General features: G+C 41.9%; 1 protein-coding gene across 1 annotated transcript; it reads right to left on the reverse strand.

Annotated features, from left to right (window-relative positions):
- Positions 1 to 558: 558 nt before the first annotated feature.
- On the reverse strand, positions 559 to 6292 carry LOC125767180 (uncharacterized). Its single transcript, XM_049433492.1, has 2 exons — positions 2446 to 6292; positions 559 to 1833 (listed from the first exon to the last, which is right to left on the reverse strand). The coding sequence occupies exons 1-2, from the start codon at positions 6290 to 6292 to the stop codon at positions 1034 to 1036; spliced, it is 4647 nt and encodes a 1548-aa protein (XP_049289449.1). The 3' UTR covers positions 559 to 1033.
- Between the last annotated feature and the right edge of the window lie 5485 nt (positions 6293 to 11777).

Raw genomic sequence — 11777 nt, forward strand, 5'->3', positions numbered from 1 at the left:
TGTGTATTAGGACAAATTTTCAATTCGATATACTTGACTTTACTGACTTCCGATTGGTCGTGGGTAGAAATTGTTTTAACTTTGTGTGAACTTGTTCGGGTTGTTATTAATGCATCTGCGCTCATTTGTTTTAATTCTGATACGGTTAATCGTGACAAGGCGTCAGCTACCACATTCTCCTTTCCTTTTTTGTAGTATATGGCAAAATTATATTCTTCTAAAGCAAGACGGAATTTTGTTAGTCTGCTTGATGGATTTTTCATTGAGAATAAGTATACAAGAGGTCTGTGATCAGTAAACAACTCAAACTCTCTCCCATAGAGGTAGGGACGATAATGCCTCATAGCCCAAACGATTGCTAATAGCTCTTTCTCTATAGTTCCATAATTTAATTCAGCTTTGTTTAACGCTCGGCTGGCAAAAGAAAAAGGTTTGCCATTTTTGTTGCTAAGAACAGCGCCGATCGCTGATCCTGATGCATCTGTATGCAACGTAAAAATGTTATGATCACCAAAATCCGGAAAATCTAGGATCGGTGGGTTAATAAACAAATTGAGAGAAAAACTCTCGAAACTGGAAAATATCGCGGTAAAGAAATGTATAGAAAAGAAACCCGTGCAGTCTTGGCGCCGTTCTGTTTGCAACTGTTTATTCATTTGTCCGAGTTCATTTTACATGCAAAGTTCATTATAGTTCGTCCTAATTGTCCCTTAATGTCAATCCTTATAGCGTCAAGTAGTGTGTGTTTATAATTCGTGGTTAAGTTCCTTCGTCGTAGTTCACAGATAATTCATGTAACATTTAAAAATTATAGCTAACAGTAAATTTCACATTCCCGGCCACCAAAGAAGGAACTTCTTTAAAAATTCATGTAATGTTCTGATCTACTAATCTACTTTTCGCTTTAGAATTTCATGTAACTGCTTATCTCCTAACATTCCGTATGAGTGTAACTGTGTGTATGTTGGTGTTTTGTTTTTTCGTGAACTGACAACTATGAGTGTCAACAATGTAGCGTGGTTTGTGTTGAAAACTATTCAGGTATAATATCGACTAGCTCCTCTGAATTGCTACTAACCGGATTTGGTAGGATTGCTACCCGATTTACTGCGCGTACAATTTGTTTTCCTGACGCTGTGCGGAGCGTTATTACCCGTACTACTCCATCCTTTCCGGGATGCAAACTTGATATCCTTCCCGTTGGCCATAAGGTAGGTGGTATGTTATCTTCCCTTATGATAACCAGTTGTCCTATTTCTAGCGGTACCGGATGAGTCATAAAACGTTTCGCGCGGGCCTGTAGCTGTTGTAGGTATTCCGGATACCAACGCGACCAAATGCTCTGAACATGATGTTGAATTTGATCGAATTCCTTCAACCTATTTGGCGCAACCGAACTTCTATCAACCTGCGGCAACGCTAGCATGTTTGACCCTATCAAAAAGTGCCCAGGAGTGAGCGCTTCCATATCCGTGGGCTCACTCGAAAGTGGGACCAAAGGTCGAGTATTTAGGCACTGTTCAACCTGTGCTAGCACCGTAATCATACCCTCCTGCGTGAGGCTTGTGCTTCCCAAAGTGCGTATGAGGTGTTGCTTCGCCGACCGGACTGCAGCTTCCCACAGCCCCCCGAAGTGTGGCGCCCGTGGTGGAATGAATTTCCACTTGATTTCCTCGTTAGCACACCAGTTGAACAGCTCACGACGATCACGATCGCTGCCTTTCAGCATTTCATGGATGCGACGAAGCTCATGTGCAGCACCCTTAAATGTTGTTGCATTGTCCGAATGCAGTTCCGCTATCCTCCCTCTGCGTGCCACGAAACGCCGTAAAGCTGCTAAGAAGGCAGCGGTAGTGAGATCACCCACAAGTTCGATGTGAACCGCTCTTGTTGCAAAACATACAAAGATAGCGATGTATGCTTTCGTTGCACTTCTGTTGCGTACCGTAGACTTCAGAAATACCGGACCACAGTAATCGACGCCACTCACAGCAAACGGCCTTGTTGGTGAAACCCTTGAAGTAGGAAGATCAGCGACGGATTGTTTCACCAATACGGGTTTTGCCTTGAAGCATCGAAGACACCGGTGATAAACAGCCTTTGTTAAATTGCGCCCACCAATTATCCAAAACCGTTGACGAATTATGGATAACAATAATTCCGGACCGGCGTGTAAGTGTCTCTCGTGATATGACACCGCCAGCAGTACCGCCAATTGATGCTTAGATGAGAGCAATATAGGATGCTTCGATGATTCGCTCATTTGTGCATTGCGCAGCCGGCCACCAACACGCAGGATTCCCGACTGATCAATAAACGGCGACAGCCACTTCAATTTCGAGTTGCGCGGAACATCTCTACTGTTCTTGATCTCGTGCAGCTCATCCGAAAACGACTCCTGCTGAGCGAGATGACACAACCGACGTTCTGCTTCAAGCAACTCACTCTTTGTCAGTAATGGAACTAACGTGATCAGCTCCTGAACCGTGGCATGAGATTTTGTAGATGGAGTATGTGATGATTTGCCTGCCCTTAGACAATTGATGAAACGTAAGCAATACGCCATAGTTCGCCTGAGCCTATGGTAAATGGAGAATCGTTTGAAGAGTGTGCTGCTAAACTCGTTTATAGTGGACACAGCAGCCATGCGCGGTTGAACTCGTTCTTCCTCTGATGATTCGATCTCGTCTCTTGCAGGTTCACTCTGAGGCCAATCTTCTATCTTCCTGCTTAACCAATGTGGCCCGTGCCACCAACGATGACAATCCAGCAATTTGTCTGGAAGTAGACCTCGTGACACATCGTCTGCTGGATTGTCTACACCGGGTACATGCTCCCAGCCCTTGATTCTGGTCTCTTCCTGAATCTGAGCCACCCTGTTTGCCACAAATGGCTTCCATCGTCGAGGTGTAGAATTCAGCCAGTGTAGAACGGTCATAGAATCAGTCCAAGCGAATGCTTCGTAAGTGCCGTTGAGAGACTGAATGACCTTCCGGAACAAGTCTACTGCCAATCTCGCCGCACAGAGCTCTAATCTGGCGATTGAATTTGTGTTTGTCAGAGAAACAACCTTGGATTTGGCTGCCACTAGTTGTACCGATATTTTGTGCTGGCTTTCTGCTCTGACGTAGCAACAAGCACCATATGCTACCTGCGAAGCATCCGCGAAGATGTGCAGCTGCACACATGTTGCTTGTTTAACCGAAGTGTATCGCGGGATGCTCACTTCACGCAGTGAATGAAGCTTAGAATGGAACGCCGACCATTCCCGCTGGAGATGTGATGGTAGCTCACAATCCCAGTCCCATGATTTCCCGTTTGTCTTTAACGACCACAATTGCTGCATGAAGAGCTTAGCGATGATTATGGTTGGACTCAGCAATCCGAGGGGGTCAAAGATTTTCGCTATGTATGATAGTGTTAGCCGCTTTGTCATCACCGGAGCAACAGTTGGTAGACCAATCCGCACGCGAAGCATATCAGTTGCTGGTTCCCACATGAGCCCCAGGGTGGATACGAATTGGGGATCTTGCCACTCATGCGTCGGGAGAACTGCCAAGTCCTCCGATGGGATGTTCTGTAGTGCTTCCGGTACGTTAGAGGCCCACTTTTTTAATGAAAATCCAGCCGATTTGAGCATCTCTGAGATCTGTGCCCGCATTTCAACTGCCTCCAATACGTCTTCGGTACCCGTGAGCAAATCATCCACGTAGAAGTCGTTCAGTACTGAGTTCACTGCTCGAGGATATTGTGCCTTGTGGTCATGCGCAATTTGCTTTAAAGTCCGCGTTGCCAAAAATGGTGCACATGCGGTTCCGTAGGTTACTGTCAGCAACTGGAAGGTCTGAATTGGCTGTGCAGGACTTTCCCGGTACCGAAGGCGAAGGTACCTTCCGTCGCTAGGTTCGTGGAGAATTTGACGGTACATTTTCTCCACATCTGCTGATAGCGCGATTGCATGTGACCGGAAGCGCACAATGATGGTGAACAGGTCGTCTTGGATCACCGGCCCAACTAGTAGCTTGTCGTTGAGTGAATAGCCAGACGAAGACTTGCACGATGCATTGAACACGATTCGGACTTTGGTTGTTGTGCTTGTCTCCTTCACTACTGCGTGATGAGGAAGGTAGTAGTGCTGAACCGAATCGTCTACCGGATCACTTAACCTCTTCATGTGACCCAAACGCTCGTACTCGACCATGAATTTCACGTACTCCTCCTTCATTTTAGGGTTATCGCTCAGACGACGTTCCATACAACGAAGCCTGCGATCTGCTGTGTTTTTAGAATCCCCTAAAACGATATGAGGATTGGAATTAAACGGTAAACTAACGACATACCTTCCCGAAGTGTTGCGGACGGTAGTAGCCACGTAGTGTCTTTCGCAGGCATCTTCTTCCACCGATAAGACAGTATCCTCGGCTATGGTTTCATTCTGCCAAAACCGCTGCATGATGTCTTCTAATGGTATGTCGTTTGCTGCGAGATGACACAGTCGCGGACCAGAAGATGAATGATGAATGTTTCCGGTGACCACCCAACCGAAATGGGTTTCCACCAGCCACGGTCTTCCCATACCGAGAGAGCGTTTGCGACCGGTGTGAAGCTCCCAGAAAGTATCGCCTCCGATGATGATGTCGACTTCCCCCGGAACGTTGAAGGCGCGATCAGCTAATGCCACATCTGGCATTTTCCACGATGAGATGTCCGAGAATGAAGTAGGGATGGCAGCTGATGGCTTGTCCAAAATCAAGAAAGCCATTTCCGTAGCGAAGGGTTGATTCTTGGACCGAACTGTAGCGACGATCGAACCCCTTACTTGATGTACCACCGCATTTCCGATGCCCGAAACAGCAATATTGACCTTGTTGCGGTTGGTCAATAGTTTTCGAGCGCATTCCTCAGAGATGAAATTCGACATGGACCCCGAATCCAGTAGAGCCCTTGCCTCATGCTCATTACCGTAATCATCTCGAATCACAATCTGTGCCGTCTCTAGAAACACCTTATCGTCTTCCAAATGTGCTGCCATGGTAACTGCTGTGGCCGGAGTGATATGAAGAAGTGTATGATGACGTTGACGGCACGTTCTACACGAATAATCAGATTTGCATGATTTGACGTGATGAGTGCCACTCAAACAATTCCAACACAGGTGCTTGTTTGTAACGACATCTCGTCGCTGCTGAACATCCTTAGCGATGAATACCGGACAGTTGCGTAGAAGATGAGCGTCGGTGCATGCTAAGGGACACTTCAATCGCTGAGAATGAGCCGGGGTTGAGGAATGGGGAATGTTTGATGCAGCTGCGTCTGCAATGAACCCTTTTTGTACTGCCGGATGATGAGTGCCGGCCACCTTTCTTCCACTAACAATTTGCTCACACGCAAAATCGTTCGTCGACTTTAGGATCTGGATCCGATCCTGCACAAAAGCGATCACATCCTTGTATTTATCCTTAGGAAAATGCACGGAATGTTTTTCCCAAGCCAGCAGCGTCTCACGATCCAGCTTCATCATCAGCATATTCGAAAGCGGCGTGTCCCATGCATCCACCGGTTCCTTCAGCTTCACCAATCCGTTGACAAAGCGAGTGAATTCGTCCACTAGATGCGTAAGCTTGTCGACGCACACCGATTGCACACCCGGAAGATGGTGCAATTTACGATAGTATTCACGGATTAACAACCGTGAATTATCGTACCGCTTCAGAAGTGCCGCCCACGTAACAGGATAGTTGTCGGATGTTAAAGGGGTGTGCTCAAAGGGTAGAGCTGCTTCTCCCTTTAGCGATGAAAGCAGGTACTGGAGCTTGGCGATGGCGGGAAGTTCTGCAGACGCGTCGATCATGGCTATGAACCGATCTCGGAACGAAAGCCATCTTGTATGGTCTCCATCAAACGTTGGAAGCTCGATCTTTGGCAGACGTAGGTTAGAAGCGTTTGGCCGAAAAAAGGCAAGCGTCGAGGAAGCCAAACCCGTCGTGTCGTGTAGCGTACCCTCTTCCTTCGGTTGGTTTTCCCGTAGGAATGATTTCAGCTTCCGATGACGATCCTCAAAATCACTCCTCTCATGGATGTATGCCTCGATGCTGGCGTCGTTTTCATCCAGCTCTTCGAGTTTCTCAATCGAGTTGAAAAACCCTGACTTGTGCCTGTCCAAATCCTCCAACGCTTCTGGAATCTGGCTTGCAAATTCGGGCACAAACTCCGCTTGAAAACGTTCTAGCGTCTTGAGGCCTTCCACTGCGATCCTCTTTTTGAGTTGCGAAGCCTTGATTTTTTTGTCCATGGTATTACTTTACACGAAACACGAACGAAACGAACAAACGAAAGCGATGGCGCGAAATTTAAACGATGGCGCGTGAAAGACCGTTGCCCTTGATAGCGGGGCGAAAGCGATGGCGCGAAGCGTCACTTAAAAACTGCACTTTTCCGAAAGAACCGAAATTCACCCTTGATAGCAGGATGATGACCGAAAATACACTTTCTTTACTACGATCCGGTTCGAAGGACCAAAAATGAGAGAAAAACTCTCGAAACTGGAAAATATCGCGGTAAAGAAATGTATAGAAAAGAAACCCGTGCAGTCTTGGCGCCGTTCTGTTTGCAACTGTTTATTCATTTGTCCGAGTTCATTTTACATGCAAAGTTCATTATAGTTCGTCCTAATTGTCCCTTAATGTCAATCCTTATAGCGTCAAGTAGTGTGTGTTTATAATTCGTGGTTAAGTTCCTTCGTCGTAGTTCACAGATAATTCATGTAACATTTAAAAATTATAGCTAACAGTAAATTTCACACAAATGTTTTAAAATATCGAACGATTTCTGACATGTTGCAGTCCATTTAAAAGGAATGTTTTTCCTTGTTAAGTAATTCAAAGGCATACAAATCTCTGCAAAATACTTAATGTGTTTACGATAGTAATTTGCAAAAGCAACGAATCGTTTGACCTCTTCTACAGTTGTAGGTATCGGCCAATTTTGAATACATTGTACCTTCTGAGGATCGGGCTTAACTCCTTCGGCTGAGATGTAATGTCCTAGATATATCAAATCTTGTTTCAAAAAATGACACTTGGTGGGATTGAGTTTTAAGTTCACGTTCCTTAGTCTCTCAAAAACACTGATTAAATTTTTATGGTGTTCTTCCATTGTTTTGCCAAAGACGATAATATCATCGAGATACACTAAGCACTTTTCAAGGTTTAGACCTGATAACGCAACAGTCATCATGCGCGAAAATATAGATGGACTTGTTTTAAGACCCATAGGTAATTTAGTCATTTGGTATTGGCCACTAGGCGTAGTGAAAGCAGTAATTGGTCTATCTTCCTTTTTTAGTTGACACTGATAATATCCTTGAGAAAGGTCTAAATGAGAAAAATATTTGGAACCTGATAAGGAATCAATTACTTCATCTATGTTGGGGAGTGGAAATTTATCATCTTTCAAAACTGTATTTACTTTTCTGTAATCTATCACGAGTCTCCATTTCTTTTGATCAGTTGAAGATTTCTTGGGTACTAATAAGACTGGACTGTTCCATTCGGAACTAGCTTCCTCGATTATATTACTTTCTAACATTTTTGAAATTTCATTATCCAATTGAGTTCTTTGCGCATAAGGTAGTTTGTATTGTTTTGAATAAATAGGAAAAGTGTTGTCGCGAACTTTTAAAGTTGCTTCATAGATATGAGTTGTACTTAGTTTATCGTTTTTAAGACAAAAAATATCATTATATTTTACACATATTTTTGAAATAGCAATTTTATCACTTTCTGAGAGATGGGATAAATCTAATTCGGTTAGTAACTGATTAGCATGAGCGCAATTACGTTTAGCTGTACTTATTGTAATAATAGAATAATTACTGGCTGGTGCAATAGTAGGTTTTAAGGTTTTTAAATTGATTGGACGGTTTTGAAAGTTTACGATGCGAACAGGTATTGTACCGTTATAAGGATTTGCTATCGTATTAGCTATAAATACATTTGGTTCTATTGCTTCGTTTAGTACTACGCAAGTATCGGTAAAGCTTGTAGCAACATATACTATAGTGTCTGTTCTTGGTGGTATAATATATGAATTATGATTATTCAATGAAATGAAATTTAATTTTCCTTCTTTAAAATTTATAATTGCTCCATGATTTTGTAAAAAATTTGATCCTATTAATCCTACAACATGTGATGGAAGAGTATTTACAATGTGAAATATAATGGGAAAATCTTGTGATGAAAAAGAAATATTTGTTTCAACGAATCCTAACGTATGAGTGTTTCCACTAAGACCATTGATTTTAAGAATTTTTGATTCATTTATATGTATATTTTTTGGTAGGTACTCTTTGTTGAAGATACAACATGTTGCTCCTGTATCGATAATCAGATCGAAAGTTTTATCAAAAATAGTAAAAGGGGCTTTAACGCTGTTATTTGTTGTTAAATCAGCGAAATAAATTTTGGATATCCACAGAATCAATTGAGTTATCTGGTGTTGGATTATTTTCTGAGTTGTTAGTATCAGCCAAATTTATATTATGGTTGGTGTTATTTGCAGATTGGGGTCCATATTGGTATCCTGATCGAGAATTGTATGAGTTGTGATACGGCCTGGATCTGAATGGTCGACGTCCTCCTCTGTTTGTAAATGATCTAGTTGGACGTGATTGATAAAAATTCCTATCGGAATTATTTGCACTTCTGTTTTGTGGACGATTCCAAGGGCGGTTTCCAAAGTATCCACGATTTTGTCTATTGTAGTATATATTATTATTTGTACCACGGTTGAAACTTTGGCACCAAAAAGTTGCATCATCGTTTATTTCGGTTGGTTCGCATTCAAGAGCGTCGGAAATTGCTTTATTAAGGGTTATAGGATTTCTTGCTTGCAAAAAGAATCTAGTGCTTGGGTTTTTTAGTCCGTTTATGAACGCACGTACCGCTATGGGTTCCACAATGTTAATAGTTGCTGCTTCGTTTGAAAATGTACCAATTGATACATGAGCTGCTGATAGTTTTGTTGCGAGTTTTTCTATAACAGAACCGAACTCTGAAATAGATTGCTTGGTTTGTTTTTGTGAAGCGATTTCTTTTTCAACTGCAAGTGGAGTTAACTGTTCACTAAATCTGTTTCTAAGCAATTGGAAGGCTTGTTGAATATTAGTAGCAGAATCAATCGTTCCATGCGCACTACCAGTTAAAGTGGTTTTTAAAAATTTTATGAGATTTATTTCCGTAACACCTTCCGAGTAATCTTGTAGCAATTCCACGCTTTCGATAAAAGAATTCAATTCTGATGCAGACCCATTATAAGGTTTTACAAGTTTCAAAGCAATATTGATATCTAATTTTGGAGCCATTGTAAATTGTTCTTCAATTATGACTTGGGGTATGTCTAGTGGTTTAGCAATTTTCACACCAGCGATTCTAGATGATCTACGCATGTATTAACCGATAAATTATGAGGTATCAACACTAATAACACTTGTTTTCAGCACACACGACGCACTTTAGCACATAATAATTATTATGCATATGTAGTATCAATTAATAGTGTAAATTAAAAAGTATATAGCAAAAATGATCAAATAAATAAATAAATATTATACAATACGCAATAAATAAATTCATGGAATAAATCGTAAAAGCTATTAGGAGAATGAAACTTGACGCGATTAAAGAGTATGAAAGGATTTTTTTTTTTTTTTTTTTTTTTTTTTTTTTAGGCGAGATTATCTTGATTTTTCATTTTTCGGTTATAACGCTTACTATTTTTTACCGCACTGTCACTCACGCACACATAGTATTCAACGCACACGCATAATTACCTAATATTTAATATCGCACATTGAATTAACATTTTTTTTCTTTTTTTATAATTTATACGCATACACATGCTCACTCACCTTACATCTATGGGTCATACCCTTTTTTTTTTTCTTTTGGTGCTATCGCGCTGGTTCTGCCGTTGATGTCGCCGTTTCTGCCGCTGCTGCTTGTGTTGTAACTGTCTTCGCTGCTATCTTTGTAGATGCTTCGGTGCTGCTGGTATTACAGATGCTATCGGTTCGTTTGCTGCTGACGCTGAATATTTGCAGCTTCTGCACGTGGTGTTGCCGCTGTTAGTATTGCTGATGCTGACCGTATTGGTGTCTCTGTTTCGCTGGTATTACTGCTGTATCTGCATGTATCACTCTCGGTTGGGGATTTCTCGCGATAATATTGTCGTCGCTGCTAGCCGATCGCCGATGATGATTTTTTTTTTCTCTGCCACATGACTTAGTTGGTGGCGTCAAGTTGGCTTAAACGCAATGGCGGACACGATTTTCATCTGGCGTCTTGGCAATGGCGTATGTGAATCCTCGTGGTGGCGTCTACGATGGCGGATTCACTCTTTAGCGATGGTGGAGTCACGGTGATCGCTTTGCTTCCGGTGAAAAAAAAAACGAATTTCACCACGGTGTAATATCACAGCACATCGGAGCGTTGTCCTTGCAGAGGTGATCTCGATCCACTCACACACTTGCACACTTCACTGCGGGCTTCTCACGGACGTTTGATACTTTTTGGGTACGCTCACGGTTCGGGTACGCTCACACGTTTACTTACGGAGCTTTACTTATGGAGCGTTTACTTATAGCTCTGTAGCTTGCTAGGAGGGCACGTTCGCACACTTAATTACAATCTCTTTTATTTGTCGGGTTCCTGGCAAAAGGGGCTCCTGGCAGGATCGCCATGTTATGTTCGTACACTTTATTGTATTGTGTTGCGCCGGTAACGGACCCGACGTGGCCAGACCCTGGTGGTGAGCTAAGAGAGCGTGATGTGCGTTCGTACGTACTTATATATACTAACTTAGTTCTAAAATCTTATACTAATACATGTATACCTTAATTACGCTATAAATTACAGGGTGGCTCGCACCACACGCCTAACCCTTTTTTTTTTTTTTTTTTTGGTTTTCGTATCGTTTTATCCTATTTTGGTGTATTATCTCATTTTTGTTATTAATCCTGACTATTACATTTTCATCTTCGCATTTTACTATTTCGTATGGACCTGTGTATTGCATATCTAATTTGCTTGCGGTTTCGTTGCGAATCAAAACTTGATCTCCTCGTTTTATGTCTTTAGATTTACATTTTTTATCATACAACGTTTTACTGTTCGTTTTACATTTCATTATTCTCTGTCTAACGTCATTATGTACAATGCAAAGTTTCGCTTTTAAAAGTGTTACATAATTGTCTAAATCATATTGGATTCTAGACTGTTCTGAATCGTTTGTTATATGTGACGGAACATTTGCTTGTCTACCATAGACGAGATAGAATGGTGTATAATTAGTTGAAGTATGAACTGTGTTGTTATACGCAAACTCGTAGAATTTGACCCATTGATTCCAGTCTAAAGAATTATTGTTGCTAAATATTCGCAAGTAGTTTCCTAACATTTTTTGAGAATTTTCTAGTGCTCCTATAGTTTCGTGATGATAAGCAGTTGAGCTGAGTTTTTCTATTCGTAGTAATTTACAGACTTCTGTGAATAAAGCTGACATAAATTCAGTTCCTCGGTCGGTACAAATCTTTTCTGGCACTCCATATTTGAGTATTACATTTTCTACAAACGCTTTGGCTACCGTTTTGGTTCGCTTATTTTTAATTGGAGTTGCTGTGACAAATTTAGTTAGGTCGCATTGCGTAGTAAGTATATATTCAAATCCTTCAGAATTCACAAATGGCCCTACTAGGTCTAAGAATATCTTCTCCATTG

This window comes from Anopheles funestus, chromosome 3RL (genome assembly GCF_943734845.2).
Source record: "Anopheles funestus chromosome 3RL, idAnoFuneDA-416_04, whole genome shotgun sequence".
NCBI classification, from domain to species: domain Eukaryota; kingdom Metazoa; phylum Arthropoda; class Insecta; order Diptera; family Culicidae; genus Anopheles; species Anopheles funestus.

What these genes read in the sequence shown, in the direction of transcription:
- LOC125767180 (XM_049433492.1), bottom strand. Translation starts at nt 6,292, where the DNA reads ATGGACAAAAAAATCAAGGCTTCGCAACTCAAAAAGAGGATCGCAGTG. An exon ending in AGTTCCATTACTGACAAAGA is followed by an intron (nt 1,834 to 2,445) that starts GTGAGTTGCTTG and finishes CCTTCTTAGCAG; the next exon opens with CTTTACGGCGTTTCGTGGCA.